The sequence below is a fragment of the Cuculus canorus genome, chromosome 33 (genome assembly GCF_017976375.1).
Source record: "Cuculus canorus isolate bCucCan1 chromosome 33, bCucCan1.pri, whole genome shotgun sequence".
Classification (NCBI taxonomy): Eukaryota; Metazoa; Chordata; class Aves; order Cuculiformes; family Cuculidae; genus Cuculus; species Cuculus canorus.
This window is the reverse complement of record NC_071433.1, coordinates 224,474-243,171: the sequence shown is the minus strand read 5'-3', so window position 1 is coordinate 243,171 and position 18,698 is coordinate 224,474. Positions and strand designations below refer to the sequence as shown.

At 62.1% G+C, this 18,698-nt stretch overlaps 2 protein-coding genes across 2 annotated transcripts; one reads left to right on the top strand and one right to left on the bottom strand.

Moving 5' to 3' along the window:
• Nucleotides 1-535: 535 nt before the first annotated feature.
• LOC128849799 (histidine-rich glycoprotein-like) lies at nucleotides 536-4,747 on the top strand. Its single transcript, XM_054052415.1, has 5 exons — nucleotides 536-585; nucleotides 1,329-1,742; nucleotides 2,538-3,315; nucleotides 3,759-4,001; nucleotides 4,613-4,747. Exons 2-4 carry the CDS (start codon nucleotides 1,365-1,367, stop codon nucleotides 3,995-3,997), a joined length of 1,395 nt encoding a protein of 464 aa, XP_053908390.1. The 5' UTR covers nucleotides 536-585; nucleotides 1,329-1,364; the 3' UTR covers nucleotides 3,998-4,001; nucleotides 4,613-4,747.
• Nucleotides 4,748-6,100: 1,353 nt separating this feature from the next.
• CYTH2 (cytohesin 2) lies at nucleotides 6,101-15,651 on the bottom strand. Its single transcript, XM_054052417.1, has 12 exons — nucleotides 15,536-15,651; nucleotides 14,298-14,445; nucleotides 13,665-13,731; nucleotides 13,461-13,579; nucleotides 12,816-12,896; nucleotides 11,963-12,075; nucleotides 10,995-11,143; nucleotides 10,217-10,328; nucleotides 8,913-8,989; nucleotides 8,158-8,229; nucleotides 7,342-7,496; nucleotides 6,101-6,855 (listed from the first exon to the last, which is right to left on the bottom strand). Exons 1-12 carry the CDS (start codon nucleotides 15,552-15,554, stop codon nucleotides 6,768-6,770), a joined length of 1,200 nt encoding a protein of 399 aa, XP_053908392.1. The 5' UTR covers nucleotides 15,555-15,651; the 3' UTR covers nucleotides 6,101-6,767.
• Nucleotides 15,652-18,698: the final 3,047 nt, after the last annotated feature.

Below are 18,698 nucleotides of genomic sequence, written 5' to 3'. Positions count from 1 at the left end.
TTGAAAGCACAGGGGGCGGGGCTTAAGGGAAAGGGCGTGGTCTGGTAGTGGAGAGGGGCGGGGCCAGAGAGGAGATGGGGCCTGAGGGGGCAGTTATGGGGCAGGAAGGGGGCACTTATGGGGTGCAGAGAGAGCACTTATGTGGCAGAAGGGGCAGTTATGGGGCAGAGAGGGGCACTTATGGGGTGCAGAGAGCACTTATGGGGCAGAGAGAGGCACTTATGGGGCAGAGAGAAGCAGTTATGGGGCAGAGAGTTGGCACTTATGGGGCGAGGGGGCACTTACGGGGCAGAGAGAGGCACTTATGGGGCAGAGAGTTGGCACTTATGGGCAGAGAAGGGCACTTATGGGGCACAGAGAGGGCAGTTATGGGGCAGAGAGAGCACTTATGGGGCATAGAGAGGGCAGTTATGGGCCAGGGGTGGCAATTATGGGGCAGAGAGGGGGTACTTATGGGGCAGAGGGTGGGGGAGGGGATTGTGCTGCCCCTCCCCCCCTGAGCCGCTCTGATCCCCCCTCCCCCCTCCCAGTAAAGCCCCAGTAAGACCAGTAAAGCCCTGGGGCCTCGCACGCGCGTGTGCACAGGTACGGGGAGGGGGGGGACTGGGAGGAACTGGGATGGACTGGGAACCCAAACTGGTTTGGACTGGGAGGAGGAACCCCCCAAAGTGGTTTGGACTGGGAACTGGGGGGCTTGGCAACTGGTTTGGGCTGGGAGACACTGGGCTGGACTGGGAAGCCCCAAACTGATTTGGACTGGGAGATGGGAACCCCTCCAACTGGTTTGGACTGGGAGATGGGAACCCCTCCAACTGGTTTGGACTGGGAGCAGGGAACCCCCTAACTGGTTTGGACTGGGGGGGTGGGAACCTCCAACTGGTTTGGACTGGGAGACGCTGGGCTGGACTGGGGGTAACTGGTTTGAACTGGAACCCTGTGTGTTGCACACACGCGTGCGAGGGCTCGAGGAGTCAGGGGGGGCTCTGCCCCATAAGTACCCCCCCAGTGCCTCTTTCTGCCCCATAAGTAACCCCCCCGCCCCATAAGTGTCTCTACATCAGCCCGAGCTCTTGCACGCGCGTGTGTAAGGCCTTGCACGCACTCAGCTGTCCCTCCCTGCCCCATAAGTGCCCTTTCCTGACCCCTAAGTGCCCCCTAAGTCCCCCTTTCTGCCCCCGAAGTGCCTCCTCACCCCCTCCAGAGCCTCCCGACCTCTTGCACAAGCGTGTGCAAGGCCTTGCACGCACTCAGCTGCCCCTCCCTGCCCCATAAGTGCCCCTTTCTGCCCCCTAAGTGCCTCCTCACCCCCCCATCTCCCCCTCCCGCAGCCTCCGGAGCCCTTTGCACGCGCGTGTGCGAGGGCCATGCGTGCGCCGTCCCTGCTGGCCCTGGGGCTGCTCTGGGGGCTGACGAGGGCTCAGCCCCTGCCGCGCTTCCTTTGCACGCCCCTCCCGCCGGGGCACGAGGCTTGCACGCACGAGGCCACCTCCTCGCACGAGGATTCGCACGAGGACCCCTCGCACGCCCGAAGCACCATCCTGCGGCTGCGCGAGGCCCTCGTGCAACAGCGGGAAACGGCCCTGGAGTTGGCGGCCAAGCTCAGGCGCTGCCGGGCCTCACACGAGGGTTCGCACGAGGGTTCGCACGAGGGTTCAGATTCGCACGAGGAGGATTCGCACGAGGAGGATTCGCACGAGGATTCGCACGAGGAGGCGCTGGAGCGGGCGCTGCAGCAGCTGCAGGTGAGGGGCGGGGCTTGCACGCGCGTGTGCAAAGGGGAAGCAAAGTGGGTTGAACTGGGAGGCACTGGGCTGGACTGGGATCCCCCAAACTGGGTTGGACTGGGAGATGGGAACCCCCAAACTGGGTTGGACTGGGAGGCACTGGGCTGGACTGGGATCCCCCAAACTGGGTTGGACTGGGAGATGGGAACCCCCAAACTGGGTTGGACTGGGAGGCACTGCCCCATAAGTGCCCCCTCTCTGCCCCATAAGTGCTCCCCCTCACCCCCCCCCTTTCTGCCCCTCCCCCCGCCCTAATTAGGGCTTCGCTGATTAACGAGGGGGGATTAAGGGGTTAAAAATAGCGGGGGGGGAGGGGCCAGGGGCATTTGTGGGGCAGTTGCGTGTCTGTGGGGCAGGAGGGAGTTCTGTGGGGCAGAATGGGGGGGTTGGGGGGCAGTTTGGGGGCCCTGGGGCAGAGGGGGGGCTGTTGTGGGGCAGTTTTGGGCGGGGGGGGAGCTATGGGGCAGGCGGGGGTACTGTGGGGCAGAACAGGGGTATTGGGGGACAGTTGTGGGGCAGGATGAGGGTCTGGGGGGCAGTTGTGGGGCAGCCATGGGGCAGAAGAGTCCATGGGAGGGGCTGTGGGGCTGAGCTGTGGGGCAGGAGTGGGGCTCTGGGGCAGGGGGGGCAGTTGTGGGGTGGAAAAGGGGGGCAGGGGGAGCTATGGGGTGGGGGCTTCTATGGGGCAGAACGGGGGGGTTGGGGGGCAGTTGTGGGGCAACCATGGGGCACAACCCCCCTGGCAACCGCCAGGGTCACCATGGCAACCAGGAGAAGCACGGCAACCATCACGGTCACCATGGCAACCATCATGGTCACCATGGCAACCATCCGGGTCCCCACGGCGATCACGGCAAAGGCGGCGCCCATAGCAACCATCCCAGCATCCTCCACGGTCACCATGGCAACCACAGCAAAGGTGGCGACCATGGCAACCAACCCGGTCACCATGGCAACCAGGAGAAACATGGCAACCATCATCAGGAGCTCCATAGCAACCACCACGGTCTCCATGGCAACCAGGAGAAGACTAATAACCATCACCACGGTCTCCATAGCAACCAGCCCAGTCACCATAGCAACCAGGAGAAGCCTAATAACCATCACCACGGTCTCCATAGCAACCATCACGGTCTCCATAGCAACCAGCCCGGTCCCCATGGTGACCACGGCAAGGAGCACATCAAAGCTCCCGGCATCCTCCTTAGCAACCAGCACGGTTACCATGGCAACCAGAGCAAACCCGGCGACCATAGCGACCATAGCAACCACGGCGGCCTCCTCCCTAGCAACCGCTACGGTTACCATGGCAACCACCCTGGGAAGGACCACAGCAAGGTGAGCAACCTCCCCGTCGAGGAGCGCCATGGCAACCGTTTCCATGGCAACCACTACAACCATCACCACCACCATCATGGTGAGCATCTCCATGGCAACCAAGGGGCTTCGCAGCCCTGGGGGCATCACCATGGCAACCGCCAAGAGGAGGAAGACGAGGAGGAGGACCACGATGACCCCGAGGAGCACAAGGGTAAGGGGGGGGACCCCAAGAGTGGGACCCCCAAGATGGGACCCCAAGGGTGAGACCTCCAAGATGGGACCCAGGGGTTGGGATGCAGGGATGGGACCTCCAGGGATGGGACTCCAAGATGGGACCTCAAGGGTGGGAACTCCAAGAGATGGAAGGATGGAACCCCCAAGAGATGGGACCCCCAAGGATGGAACCCTCAAGAGATGGAACCCCAAGAATGAGACCCCCAAGAGATGGAAGGATGGGACCCTCAGAGATGTAAGGATGGAACCCCAAAGATAGGACCCCCCAAGAGATGGAAGGATGGGACCCCCAAAGATGGGACCCCAAGAGATGGAAGGATGGGACCCCCAAGGATGGGACCCCCAAGGATGGGACCCCAAGGATGGGGCCCCCCCCAAAGGGTTGAGACCCCTCTGGTGACCCCGGGGGTGTCCCCTCAGGGCTGGCCCCCCCCCCGGGCTGGTTTCCGCGTCTCCTTCCCTCTTCGCACCAACTACATGTTCGCGCGGGCGCGGGGCTCGGTGCGACGGGCGCTGCGGGCGCTCTCGGCCTGTCTGTGGCTGCGCCCCGGGGGGGCCCCGGCCCTCGGCACCCCCTTCTCCTACGCCGCCCCCGGACAGCCCAACGAGCTGGTGCTGCTGGCCTGGGGGGGCAGACCCATGGAGCTGCTGGTGGATGACCAGGTGTGGGGCTGGGGGGCAGCTGGGGGGCTGCGGGGGGGGGAAACGGGGCTGGAGGGGGGGGAAATGGGGGTTTATGGGGCTGGGGGGGGGGAAATGGGGCTGGAGGGGGGGAAATGGGGGGTTATGGGGCTGGGGGGGGGAAATGGGGCTGGAGGGGGTGTAAATGGGGGGCTATGGGGCTGGAAAGGGTGGTTATGGGGCTGGAGGTGGGTGAAATCGGGCTGGAGGAGGGGAAATGGGGGGTATGGGGCTGGAGGGGGCGGGAATGGGGGGCTGTGGGTCTGAAGGGTGGGAAAATGGGGTGTTGTGGGGCTGGACAGGGTGTAAATGGGGGGTTATGGGGCTGGAAAGGGTGGTTATGGGGCTGGAAGGGGGAAAATGGGGGGCTATGGGGCTGGAGGGGGTGTAAATGAGGGGCTGTGGGGCTGACGCCCACCCCTAATCTCCCTTCTCCCCTCTGCCCCCCCTTCCCCCTGCCCCCCATCATCTCCATGTCCCCATGTCCCCCCATTCCCCTTCTGCCCCCCTGTCCCCCCATTACCCCCCTGTCCCTCATGTCCCCCTCTCTCCCCCTGTCCCCCCATTACCCCCCTGTCCCCCCTGCCCCCCAGGCGGTGCCCCTGGCCCTGTCCCCGTCCCCAGGCCGGTGGCACCATGTCTGTGTCACTTGGGCGGCCGCGGGGGGGACGTGGCGCAGCTTCCAGGATGGGGTCCCCCGGGGCAGGGGGGGGGGCCTGGCGGTGGGGCACCCCCTGCGCCCCCGAGGGGTGCTGGTGCTGGGCCAGGAGCAGGTACGGTGGGGGGGGACACTGGGATGGAGGGGGGACACGGGGGGACATGGGGGAGATGGGGGGACATGGGGGGGGATTGAGGGCATTGGGATGGAGGGGGGACATGGGGGGACGTGGGGGGGACTGGGGACACTGGAGTGGAGGGGGGACATGGGGGGATTGGGGGGACATGGAGGGGACATGGGGATACAGGGATGGAGGGGGGACATGGCGGGGTGCTGGTGCTGGGCGAGGAGCAGATACGGGGATGTGGGGACACGGGGGGACGTGGGGGGGATTGGGGATGTGGGGGGGTTGGGATGGAGGGGGGACGTAGGACGGGTTGGGGACATGGGGACACTGGGATGGGGTGGTCGGGGGGGTGTCAAGGGTGTCCCCGTGTTCCCACCCCACCCGGGAGCCACATCCTCGTGTCCCCAAGGACGCCCCACGTCGCCAATGAATGTCCCATCTCCATGGACTCCCCATGGACACCCCATCTCCACATCTCCATGATCCCCAATCTCCCCATCTCCACGTTCCCATGTCCCCATGTCCCATCATCTCTATGGACACCCCATCTCCATGTCCCCATGTCCCCATGTCCATGTCTCCACATCTCCACGTCCCCCACGGACGCCCCATCTCCACATCATCATCTCCACATCCTCCCCGCGTCCCCCCCAGGACGCTCTGGGTGGTGGCTTTGACGCCACTCAAGCCTTCGTGGGTGAGATCTCCGAGTTCCATCTCTGGAGCCGCGTCCTGGACGCCGCCGAAGTGGCCGCGGTGGCCGGGTGTCGCGCCAAGACTGGAGGAGACCTTCTGGCCTGGGCCGAGGGGGGCCTGGAGCTCCATGGAGGGGTCACCACGCTGCCCTTCCAGCCCTGCCCCTGACCCCCAACATCTGGGTCCTCCTGGTGGGATCCATCCCTTCCTTTGACCCCATCCTTGACCCAACCCCAACATCTGGGCCCTCTTGGTGGGCTCCATCCTCTCCTTTGACCCCATCCTTGACCCAACCCCAACATCTGGGCCCTCTTGGTGGGCTCCATCCTCTCCTTTGACCCCATCCTTGACCCAACCCCAACATCTGGGCCCTCTTGGTGGGCTCCATCCTCTCCTTTGACCCCATCCTTGACCCAACCCCAACATCTGGATCCTCTTAGTGGGCTCCATCCTCTCCTTTGACTCAACTGCAACATCTGGATCCCCTTTTTTCGTCCCCCCAACCCCAAAATGCTGCTTTTTCACCCCAAAACTGTGAAATAAACCCTTCCATGGACCTTCCTCCCCCCTTTTTGACCCTCCCCAAACCCAAGGTGGACCTTCACCTCCTTTAATGGGGCCATAAATAAAGAAAGAGGGGGAGGACCTCCAAACTGGGAGGGACTGGGAGGGGGTTTGGGCGGGTCCTCAAGGTCTTGGGGGTCCCCATTGTCCTTCGGGGTCTCCTCAGGGTTTGAGGGGGTCTCCTGGTGGTCACCTTGGTGAGGTTCGTTGGTGGTTTAGGGGGGTCCTGGGTCATCTCGGGGGGCCTTTGAGGTCCCTCAAGATCCAGGGGTATCCCCATTGTCCTTTGGGGTCCCCTTAAGGTTTTGGGAAGCCCTGAAGGGTCTCCTGGTGGTCACATGGGGGGTTCCTGGAGGTCTTGGGGGGGTTCCTTGGTGGTTTTGGGAAGTCCTGGGTCATCTTGAGGGGCTTTTGAGGTCCCTCAAGATCCAGGGGGGGTCCCCATCGTCCTTTGGGGTCCCCTCAGGGTTTTGGGGAGCCCTGGAGGGTCTCCTGGTTGTCCTTTGGGGTCCTCTCAAGGTTCTGGGGGGGGAGAGTGGAGTCCTTCACAGCTTGGTGGGATTCCATGTGCTCCTGGAGGGTTCCTCATGGTTTTTTGGGGGGATTCCTTGTGGTTTTGGGGAGTTCCTCGTGGTTTTGGGGGGTCCCTCGTGGTTTTGGGGGGTCCTGGGGAGGTCCTGGGGGGGTCCCAGCCCCCCCCTTTTCAAGGTTGCTCCTGTTTCTTCTTGACCGAGATGCGTTTCTTGCGAGCCGCCAACATCTCGTAGAAGGGGTCGACGCTCACGGCCGCCCTTGGTGGGAGGAGAAGGACAAAAGAGGGGGTTTGGGGGGGACCCCGATATGGTTTTGGGGGGCTCCTTCCAAGTAGAACCTTCCAGGAGTCCCCCCAAAAACCAGAAGGGACCCCCTCAAGTTCTCTAGAACATCTTGGTGCCTCCTCAACCCCAGGAGAAGCTCTGGAGGAGCTTGAGGCTCTCCAGGAGGATCTGGAGAAGCAGAATGAAGGGTTTGGGGGTCCAGGGTGCTTTTTTTTGATTTCTGAGTGTTTTTGGGGTTCCAGGTTGGGTTTTTTTGGGGGTTCTGTGTGTGTTTTTTTTGGTGTCCAGGGTGTTTTTTTAGGGTCCAGCATTTTCCGGGGTGTTTTTTTAGAGTCCAAAGGTGTTTTTTGAGGATTCTGTGTGGGTTTTTAGGGTCCAGGGGTGTTTTTTTTTGGGGGGTTCCGGGTGGGTTTTGGGGTGGATTTTGGGGTGAAAAGGGGGGGTTTCGTGGTTGCTCACTGGATGGATTTGATCCACTCGTCCTTCTGGTCGCGGGTCGGGGCTGAGATGCGGTAGACGACGTGGTTGCCCTCAACCACGCGCCCGTCGGCCTCCGTCTTGCACGCCTTGATGAGCTGCCCCTTGTTGTTGGGGATGTAGAGCTCGAAGCAGTGCTGGGGGGGCACGAGAGGTTGGGGGCAACTGGGAGAACTGGGAGGAACTGGGAGAACTGGGAGGAACTGGAGAACGTTGGGACAATGGAACTTCTTGTTGAAGATGAAGAGGGTGAAGCAGCAATGGGGGGGCACAAGAGGGTTTAGGGGGGCACAAGGGGCTTGGGGGGGGTCTGGGGGAACTGGGAGGACTGGGAAGAACTGGGAGTACTGGGAGGAACTGGGAGGAACTGGGAAGACTGGGAGGAACTGGAGAATGTTGATGTAATGAACCTCCTTGTTGAGGATGAAGAGGTTGAAGCACCAGTGGGGGGGCATAAGAGGTCTTGGGGGGTCTGAGAGAACTGGGAGGATTGGGAGGAACTGGGAGGAACTGGAGAAGATTGACGCAATGAACATCCTTGTTGAGGATGAAAAGGTTGAAGCAGCAATGGGGGGGCACGAGAGGTCTTGGGGGGGTCTGAAGGTTTGGGGGAGTCTGAGAGAACTGGGAGGACTGGAAAAAACTGGGAGGAACCGGAGAAGATTGAAGCAATGGACCCTTTTGTTGAGGATGAAGAGGTTGAAGCAGCAGTGGGGGGGGGGGGCATAAGGGGGTTTGGAGGGGTCTGGGAGGAACTGGGAGGAACTGGGAGGAACTGGGAGGCGGGGGGGCTCTCACTGGTTTCCGGGGGTCCTCGACCTCGCGGATGCTCAGGTTCTCCAAGGGGATGATTCCTCGTGGCTCCTTGTCCTGGAGTTGGGGGGGTAAAAAGGGAGGTTTGGGGGAGTCTGGAGGAAGGGGGGGCGAAGGATTTGGGGGGGGCTCTGGGGCTTTTTTGGGGGGGGCTGAGGGGATTTGGGGCGAGCCTGGGGTACCCAAAGGGGGTTTGGGAGGGGGGGCAGATGGACTTGAGGGAGCCCTGAGGGGTTTGGGGGGGTCCTGGAGGGGGGGCACACGAAGGATCTGGGGGGGGCTCTGGGGCTTTTTTGGGGGGGATGAGGGGATTTGGGGGCACCCTGGGGTACCCAAAGGGACTTGGGGGAGTCCAAGGGGGGCTCGAGGGGGCAGACGGATTTGGGGTTCCCTGGGGCTTTTGGGGGGGGGCTGAAGGAATTTGAAGGGGACCTGAGGCTTTTTGGGGGGGGCCTCAAGGGATTTGAGGGGATCCAGGGGAGGGGGCAGATTGATTTGGGGCAGTCCGGGGGTAGATTTAGGGGGGCCTGGGGTACCTAAAGGAGCCCAAAGGGGGTTTGGGGGGGGCAGATGGATTTGGGGGGCCTGGAGGTTTGAGGGGGGCCCTGGGGGGGATTTAGGGGGGTCCTGAGGGGGGCAGATGGATCTGGGGAGGGCCTGGAGGTTTGGGGGGCCCTGGAAAGGGCAGATGGATTTGGGGGGGGGCCTGGGGGTTTGGGGTGCCCCTGGGGGTGTCTCACCGTGGTGTATTCGAAGTAGTAGAGGCAGTTGTCGGTGAGGATGAACCAACGCCGCTTCCACGTCTTCACCCGCCCGCCTGGGGGGGCAAAAAAAGCGGGTTTGGGGGGGCAAAGAGGGGGGGTTGGGGGTGCAAAGGGGGAAAAACAGGGGGATTGGGGGGCAAAAAGGGTGTAAAAAGAGCGGTTTGGGGGTCAAAAGGGGACAAAAAGGGGGGGTTGGAGGAAAAAGGGGGGGTTGGGACATTTGGAGGGGCAAAAAAGGAGGGTTAAGGGGTCCAAGGGGGGCAAAAAGCAGGGATTGGGGGGGTAAAAAGGGAGGGAGATTTCAGGGACAAAAATGGGGTTTTGGGGGTCCAAAGGGGGCAAAATGGGGGGGTTGGGTCAAAAAGGGGGGGTCTATGTGCTTTGGGGGAAGTGAGGGGGGAGATTATGGAGGGGCAAATGGATTTGTGGGGGCAAAAGGGGGGGCAGATGCGGGGGTAGATGGATTTGGGGGGGCATACGGGGGGGCAAATGGATTGGGGGGCAGAAAAAGGGAGGGTAAATGGATTGGGGAGGCAGATAAGGGGGGCAGATGGATTTAGGGGCAAATAAAGGGGGGGTAAATGGATTGGGGGGGCAGATAAGGGGGCAGATGGATTTAGGGGCAGATAAAGGGGGGGTAAATGGATTTGGGGGGCAGATAAGGGGGGCAGATGGATTTGCCCCCCTCCCACCTACCTCCTGGGCCGAGCGTCGTGGCGACGGGGAGGGGAGAGAGAGGAAACATCAGTCACAGCCCCCCCAGCCCAGTGGGGAACTGGGGGGCACTGGGAGAGACTGGGAAGGCACTGGGAGGGCACTGGGAGTGACTAGGAGCAACTGGAAGGGCACTGGGAGGAGAGTGGGGGGGGAACTGGGAGGGACTGAGAGGGCACTGGGAGGGAACTGGTAGGCATTGGGGCTGAACTGGGAAGCACTGGGGGTTTACTGGCGGGGAACTGGGAGGTCACCAGGAGTGCACCAGGAGGCATTAGCAGGTTATTGGGAGGCACTGGGAGGGACTGTGACCTTACTGGGTGGGATCTAGGAGGAACTGGGGGCACCATGTGCATTGGAAGCACTGGGAGGGGACTGGGAGACACTGGGAGGGAACTGGGGGGTTACTGGGAGGGAACTGGGGGGTTACTGTGGCCTTACTGGGTGGGATCTAGGAGGGATTGGGGGCACCATGTACATTGGAAGCACTGGGAGGGAACTGGGCGGTTACTGGGGGGAAACTTGGGGGGTTACTGGGGGGTAACTGGGAGGCACTGGGAGCTCACCCAGCTTGAGCAGCCAGCCCTCGCGGTCGGGGTTGAAGAACGTGTGGGTGAGGTCGTTGCCGTCGTCCTCGGGGATCTTGAAGGGTTCGCTGCGGATGCTCTCGTACAGGTTCTGGGGGGGGGGGGGGGAAGTGGTTAAGCCACGCCTACTTAGACCACGCCCTCTCCAATAGGCCACACCCCCTCCCAGCCATGAGGGAGAAGCCCCTGCCCCATTGCAAGGGGGGTGGGGGGGGGGGAGAGGGCTGCAGGTGGGCCATAAGCCCCGCCCACACGGCTCTAAGCCCCGCCCACATGGCTCTGAGCCCCTGCACATTTCCCAGTCGCTCCCAGTAACCCCCCAGCGCTCCCAATGCCCCGCCCACATCAAGCCCCACCCACACAGACACATCCTAACTTAAGCCCCGCCCACTTCACCCCAGGTCATTTCCCCAGTCCCTCCCATTCACCCCAAGCCCCCACCTTAAGCCCCGCCCACTCAGACCCTGCCTAAATTAAGCCCCGCCCACACAGACACCCCTACCTTAAGCCATACCCCAACTCTGCTCCCACTCCCTCCCATTCACCCCAACCCCTCCCTCCTTGCACCCCAAGCCTTTAAGCCCCTCCCAACTTAATCCCCGCCCACTCAGACCACTCCCAGCTTAAAGCCACGCCCCTGGCTCCATTCCCGCGCCCTCTCGCTCACCCCAACCCCTCCCTCCCTGCACCCCAAGGCCCCCATCGCCCATTACGGCCCCTCCCACCTTAGGCCCCGCCTAACTTAGGCCCCGCCCACCCGCAGCAGCTCCTCGGGGAGGTCGCCGCCGTCGTTGATGCCGCGGTTCATGGCGACGAAGCGCTCGGCCGAGGGTTTGTCCCGCACGTTGGGGTTGTGGAGGCTGGTGTTGAGCATGATGACGGCGAAGGAGAGCACGTAGCACGTGTCTGCGGGCAGCCCCGTCACCCAGGGGCACTGGGAGGGACTGGGAGGCACTGGGAGGGGACTGGGAAGGCACTATGGGGCACTGGGAGGGGACTGGGAAGGCACTATGGGGCACTGGGATGGACTTGGAAGGCACTATGGGGCACTGGGAGGGGACTGTGGGGCACTGGGAGGGACTGGGAGGGGACTGTGGGGCACTGGGAGGGGACTGGGAGGGGACTGGGAGGGGACTGTGGGGCACTGGGAGGGGACTGTGGGGCACTGGGAGGGGACTGGGAAGGCACTATGGGGCACTGGGAGGGACTGGGAGCGACTGGGAAGGATCAAGGAGGGACTGGAGGGGACTGGGAGGGGACTGGGAGAGAGTGGGAGTGGCTGGGAGGGATCTAGGAGAGACTGGGAAGGACCAGGAGGGGACTATGGGGCACTGGGAGGGGACTAACGGGGACTGGGAGGCACTGGGAGGGGACTGGGAGGGATGGGAGAGGACTGGGAGGGTCTGGGGTCACTGGGGAGTTACTGGGAGAGATCTAGAAGGGACTGGGAGGGACTGGGGGCACCACGTGCATTGTAAGCACTGTAAGGGAACTGGGAGGCACTGGGAGGGAATAGGGAGGGACTGGAAGGCACTGGGGGGTTATTGGGAGGTTACTGGGAGGGACTGGGAGAGATCTAGGGAGGATTGGGAGGGATTAGGAGAAACGGGGAGGGACTGGGGGCACCGTGTGCATTGGAAGCACTGGGAGCTAACTGGGAGGGAACTGAGGGGCACTGGGATGGGGGGGGTGCTCCTGGGGGGTTACTGGGAGCACTGGTCGCACCGGTGCACTGGAAGACGCCGGGGTTGCAGAGGCAATAGCGCTGAGCGAAGGCCTCCATCATGCGATCGATCTTCTGCGCTTCCCCCGGGAGGCGGAAACTCCAGAGGAACTGCCTGCGGCCCAAAAACCCCGGAATTCACCCCAAAACCCGCGGGACCCAAACCCGACCCAATCCACCCCAAAAATGGCCCCAAAGGGACCCAAAACTGCCCCAATTCACTCCAAAAGGATACAAAAGTGCCCCAAAATGACCCAAAACCAATCCAATTCACCCCAAAACCAGTAGGACTCAAACTTGACCCAACTCACCCCCAAAACTGCCCCAATTCACCCCAAAAATGGCCCAAATTCACCCCAAGTGACCATATAACCCCCCCAAATCTCCTTTCAATCCCCCAAATCCCCCCCAAGTGTCCCTCAAAAGCCCTCTCAGCCCCCAAAATGACCCCCAAATCCCCTCCCAGCCCCCCAAGTGACCCCCAAGAGACCCTATCGCCCCCCAATTTCCCCCTAAACTCCCCCAACCCCCTCATAACCCCCTTAAATCCCCTCCTAGCCCCCCAAGTGACCCCCAAATCACCCCAAACACCTCCCAAATCCCCCCAAGTGACCCCCAAGGGACCCTATAGCCCTCCAATTTCCCCCGAAACTCCCCCACGGCCTCCCCAAATGGCCTCCCAGCCCCCCAAGAGACCCCCCAATCCCCTCAAACATCCCCCAAAACCCCCCAAGTAACCCTATAGCCCCCCCAATTCCCCCCACACTCCCCCAAAACACCCCCTAAATGGCCTCCCAGCCCCCCAAGTGACCCCCAGTCCCCCCCCCCAGCCCCCCAAGAGCCCCCTGGCCCCACCTCAGTGCCTGCACCAGGTTGAGGTCAGTGAACTCGTGCAGGTCCACGAAGGCGTGAAGAACCCCGATGTTGAACTCCTCCCTTCGGGGGGGTAGAAGCTGTCAGTCACTGATTTGTGGGGGCTATGGGGGGCTTGGGGGGGAATTGGGAGTCATTTGGGGGGCTATGGGGGGAATTCGGGGCCTGTTGGGGGGGTTATAGGGGGAAGTGGGGGGCTTTGGGGGAACTGGGAGTCACTCGGGGAATTTAGAAGGGATTTGGAAGTAATTTGGGGGTCACTTGGGGAGCTATGGGGGGAATTTGGGGCCTATTGGGAGAATTCGGGGGGTTATGGGGGAATTGGGGGTCACTTGGGGAGCTATGGGGTCACTTGGGGGACTATTGGGGGAATAGGGGCGCTTGGAGGGGTCACTTGGAGGTGTTGGAGGGGGCGTTGGGGAGGGCTATGGGGTAACTTGGGGGTCCCGGGGGTATTCTGGCATCCCGAGGGGGCATTTTGGGGTCCAAGGGCTACGGAGGTCACTTGGGAGGGACTTAAGGGGCACTTGGGGGGCTATGGGGTCACTTGAGGGACTCAGTAGCCTCTCCCACCCCAGCAGCCCCCCTCCTCGCCCAAGTAGCCCCTCCCTGGCCCAGGTAGCCCACCTCTCGCCCAGGTAGTCCCCGATGGCCGTCTTGTTGAGCCCCTCGCCCTTGTACAGGAACCGGGCGATGTCCTCAGCCGTGGGGCGCAGCAGCTCGTTCTCCACCAGGAACTGGATCCCCTGTACCCCCAAAACCCCCCCAATTTAGCAGCCAACCCCACCACCCCATTTACTAGCCAACCCTCCAAATTTAGTAGCCCCTCACCTTTTTAGGGTCCATGTTGAACTTTTTACGCCCCATCCCCATCTTGCGGTTTCGCTGGAGGGTTTTGCTGCCAGGAAAGGGTTAAAAGGGGGAGTCAGGGGGGTATTTTGGGGTCCCAGGGGGGAACTTTAGGGCCTTGGAGGAGGATTTTGGGGTCCCAAGTGGGGATTTTCGGTCTCTACGAGGAGAAATTTGGGGTCATTTTGGGATCCTGGGGTGTATTTTAAGGTTCCAGGGGGGATTTTGGGGTCCCAGGGGGGGTATTTTGGGGGGGTCTCAGGGCGTATTTTGGGGTACCAGGAGCATATTTTTTGGTCATTTTGGGGTCCCTGAGGGGAGGATTTTAGGGTCCCAGGGGGGTATTTTTCAGGTATTTTTGGGGTCCCGGAAGGTATTTTAGAGTCCCAGGGGGGTATTTTAGGGGTATTTTTGGGGTCCCAGGGCGTATTTTTGGAGTCATTCTGGTGTTCCAGGGGTGTATTTTGGGTCCCCAAGGGGGAGATTTGAGGTCATTTCGGGGTCTCAGGTGGTATTTCAGGGTGCAGGGGGGGCCTTTGGGAGTATTTTGGGGTCCCAGAGGGGTATTTTGGGGGTATTTTAGATCCCCGGGGGGGGTGTATTTTGGGGTGCCACCTGCCCTCGGTGGCCTCGAGCCCCTCGACCTCGCTCATGGCCTCGCTGAGCTCCTCGCGCAGGCGCTGGATCTCCCCCAGCAGCTCCTGCTTGCGCCGGCGGATGCTCGCCAGCTCCCGGCGCTCCTCGGCCGTCAGGTCGGGGGGGACTTTTGGGGGGGGGACGGACACAAAGGTGGGTGCAGTGTCACTGCCACCACCCTTGCCCCAAAAGGAACCCCCAGGCCACGCCCCCTTGACCATAACCCAGCCCTACTGGCCCCAGGCCATGCCCTCCTTGCTCCAGGCCACGCCCCCTTGACCATAACGCAGCCCTACTGGGCCCCAGGCCACGCCCCCCATTCATAACCCGGTCCTATTGGACCCAGGCCACGCCCCCTTGCTCCTAATACAGCTCTATTGGGCCCTAGGCCACACCCCCTTGGTATTGTCCACGCCCCCTTGTTTATTACCACAGCCCATTGGGCCATAGGCCACGCCCCCTTGCCCATAACCCACTCCTCTTCCAGTCCCCCCCAGTCACTCCCAGTGGCTCCCATTCCCCTTCCAGTCTCTCCCATTCTCCCCCCAGTCACCCTCAGTTGCTCCCATTCCCCCTCCAGTCACTCCCAGTACCCCCCAGTCCCCCCCAGTGGCTCCCATTCCCCCTCCAGTCACTCCCAGTCCCCCCCAGTGGCTCCCATTCCCCCTCCAGTCGCTCCCAGTCCCCCCCAGTTGCTCCCAGTCCCCCCCCAGTCGCTCCCACTCCACTTGCAGTTGCTCGCAGTCTCCCCACAGTCACTGCCAGTCGCTCCCACTGTCCCTCCAGTCACTCCCAGTCCCTCCCATTCTCCCCCGAACTGCTGTCCCTGTCCCCCCACAATCGCTCCCACAGCTGCTCTCAGTCTCTCCCACTGCCCCTCCAGTCCCTCCCATTGACAGATACCACTCAACTGAAGGGGCAACTGGGATTACTGGGAGCCCCTTAAGCTCCGCCCCCTCCACGTGCGGGGCTGAGAGGGGGCGTGGTCTATCTGGAGGGGGCGTGGCCTCCCATTCATTTCCCCCCGCCCCATTCAATGGTTTCACCCCTTCCCGCGTAGTGGTAAGGCCCTGTCACGTGACCAGCCCCCTCCCATTAACACGGCAAAGGCCACGTGATCCCACCCCCCTCACACTCAATTGTCCTCTCGCAGCAACCGTAGCGCCCCGAAAGGGGCAACCAGCTCCCTCTGCCCCCCCCGCCCCTACCCTTCCTACCATAGAGTCCGTCCTCCATGGCGGCCGGAGCGGCCGCTCGCGCCGGGCCGCGCTCCGTTCGCTCTTCCCTTCGCTTCTCTCTCCGCGCTGACCCCGCCCCCTCCCTGAGAGCCGCGTCTCAGCCAATCAGCGCGCGCGGAGGCCTTTCCCACCAATGGGAGCGAGCGCATCTGCGCATGCGCAGTGTGCCACCCTCCCTGCCAATCAGCGTCCGCGGCCTCCTTCGGGGGGAGGGGCCACGCCCTTCTTCCCGCCTTCTGGCTTTGGCCACGCCCCCTCGGCTCAAAAGGCGCGAAACCTCCCTCCCCGTTCCCATGGCAACCAGGGAAGCCCCGCCCTCTCTCGTATAACTGGGGGTACCCCCAGAGCATCCTCGTTACCATGGCAACAAGGGAGGGTCGTGCCCCCCGCATCCCTACTACCATGGGAACTGGCCTGACGTTCAAGAGCCACGAGGGCCCCCCCCGAGCCCCTTTTTGCCCCTCAACCCCCTTTTTTCCCCCGCTTTTTGCTCCCTTGACACCCCCTTTTTGCCCCCCCCGGACGGGCTCCTGACCTCCCTGATCCTCCTGCTCCCCCTTTTTGCCCCCTTTTTTGCCCCTGACGCCCTTTTTACCCCTCTGCTCCCCCTTTTTGCCCCTGACCCCCCCTTTTGCCCCCTTACACCCCTTTTGTGCCTGACTGCCGATTTTTGCCCCCCAGGATGGACTCCTGTCCCCCTTTTTGCCCCCTACCCCCTTTTTTTGCTCCTGCCCCCCTTTTTGCTCTCCCTTGCCCCCCCAATCCCCTTTCTGTCCCCCCGGGCCCCTCTTTTGCCCCCGACACCCCTTTTTGCTCCTCCTTCTGCCCCCCTGACCCCCCCGACCCCCCCATTTTGCTCCCCCTTTTGCCCCCCCGACTCCCTTTTTTGCCCCCGAACCCCCTTTTTGCCCCCAGGATAGGTGCCTGACCCCCCCTTGACGGTCCTGACCCCCCTTTTTGCCCCCCTTTTGCTCCTGACCCCCCCTGCCCCACTGCTCCCCCTTTTCGCCCCATTTTGCTCCCCGTTTGCCCTCTTGAGACCCTCTTTTTGTCCCTGTCCCCCTCTTTTTGCCCCTGAGCCCCCTTTTAACCCCCCCCAGGACGGGCTCCTGAGCCCCTCGACCCTCCTGACCTTTTTGCCCCCCCCCCGCACCCCCTTTTTGCCCCTCTCCCCCATGCTTTACTCCCCAAACCCCTGGGGACCCCCCAAACCTCCCGGGGACCCCCCAAATGCATTGGGAGTGGGAATAGAAAAGCTTTTTATTCCAGAGGTGTTGGAGCTGAAATTGGGGACAAAAGGGGTGACAAAAGGGGGGACAAAAGGGACAGGGGGGACATGGGGGGACAAAGGACGTGGGGGGACATGGGGGACAGAGGGAGGACAGGGACATGGGGACAAAGGGGGGGCAAAAGGGATGGGGGGACATGGGGACAAAGAGGGGGGACAGGAGGCAATGGGGACATGGGGGGACAAGGGACAAAAGACACATGAAGGGGAGATGGGGGGACATGAGGGGGGGCAAAGGGGACGTGGGGGACACAGGGGACATGGGGGGACATGGGACTTAGGGGGACAAAAGGGACGTGGGGGACAGGGGGGCAGCAAAGGGGGACACGGGAGGGATGAGGGACACAGGGGGGCAGGGACGTGGGGATTTAGGGGGACACGAGGGACATGGGGACATGGGGGGATATGGGGGGACAAAGGGGACGTGGGAGGGATGGGGGACACGGGGGTGATGGGGACGGGGGGAACAGGGACACAGTGTGGGGGACACGGGGGGGGGACACGGGATCACAGTCGCGGTGTCACAGTCGTGGTGTCACCGTTGCGGTGGCCGCAATGTCACCGCCGTGGCCACAGTGTCACCATCACAGTGTCACAGTTGTGGTGGCCACGGTGTCACCATCGCGGTGGCCACGATGTCACAGTCGTGGTGGCCACAGTGCCACCATCACAGTGTCACCACTGTGGTGGCCGCAATGTCACAGTCATGGTGGCCACGGTGTCACCATCATGGTGTCACCATCACAGTGGCCACGATGTCACAGTCGTAGTGGCCACGGTGTCACCATCATAGTGTCACCATCACAGTGGCCACAATGTCACAGTCGTGGTGGCCACAGTGTCACTGTCACAGTGTCACTATTGTGGTGGCCACAGTGTCACCATCACAGTGTCATCGTCGTGGTGGTCACGGTGTCACCATCACAGTGTCACCGTTGTGGTCACCACTATGTCACAGTCATGGTGGCCACAATGTCACCATCACAGTGTCACCATCTTGGTGGCCATGATGTCACAGTCGTGGTGGCCACGGTGTTGCTGTCACAGTGTCACCATCGTGGTGGCCACCATGGCACTGTTGTGGTGGCCATGGTGTCACCATCACAGTGTCCCCAGCACGGTGGCCTTGGTGGCCATGGTGTCACCCTCGTGGTGTCACCATCACGGTAGCCTTGTTGGCCACGCTGTCACCTCACGGTGTCACCCTCGCGGTGGCTGGGGTCGCTCACAGTTTTGTCCCCTCCTCCCACCAGAAATCATGGTGTCTTCATTAAACTCTCATCACTGGGGGGAAGTGACACGAGGTTGGCCGGGGGGGTCACAGTGTCACCTCTGCGGTGGTGGCATCACCCACAGGGACGCGGTGCACTGTCCTTGTCACCTCAGCTGCCACCAGGACCCACATTCTTCTTCATGGGTCTCGTGGAACCAGTCCTCATCCTCCCAACGTCACCTCAGATGCCACCAGGACCCACGTTCTTCATGGGTGTCACTATGGGTCTCAATCCTTGTCTTTGTCACCTCAGATGCCACCAGGACCTCTGTTCTTCTTCATGGGTGTCACTATTGGTCCCAATCCTTGTCCTTGTCACCTCAGAAGCCACCAGGACCCATGTTCTTCTTCATGCGTCCCATGGAACCAGTCCTTGTCCTACCCAACGTCACCTCAGATGCCACCAGGACCCACGTTCTTCATGGCTCTCATGGAACTCCTCTTCATCCTCCCTGATGTCACCTCAGATGCCACCAGACCCCCTCCTCCTCTCCATGGACGCCCCCCCGTTCCCCGCTGATGCCACCATGGGTCCAATCTTCATCCCCCCTCAATATGGAGATGGGGGGGTTAGAGTGTGG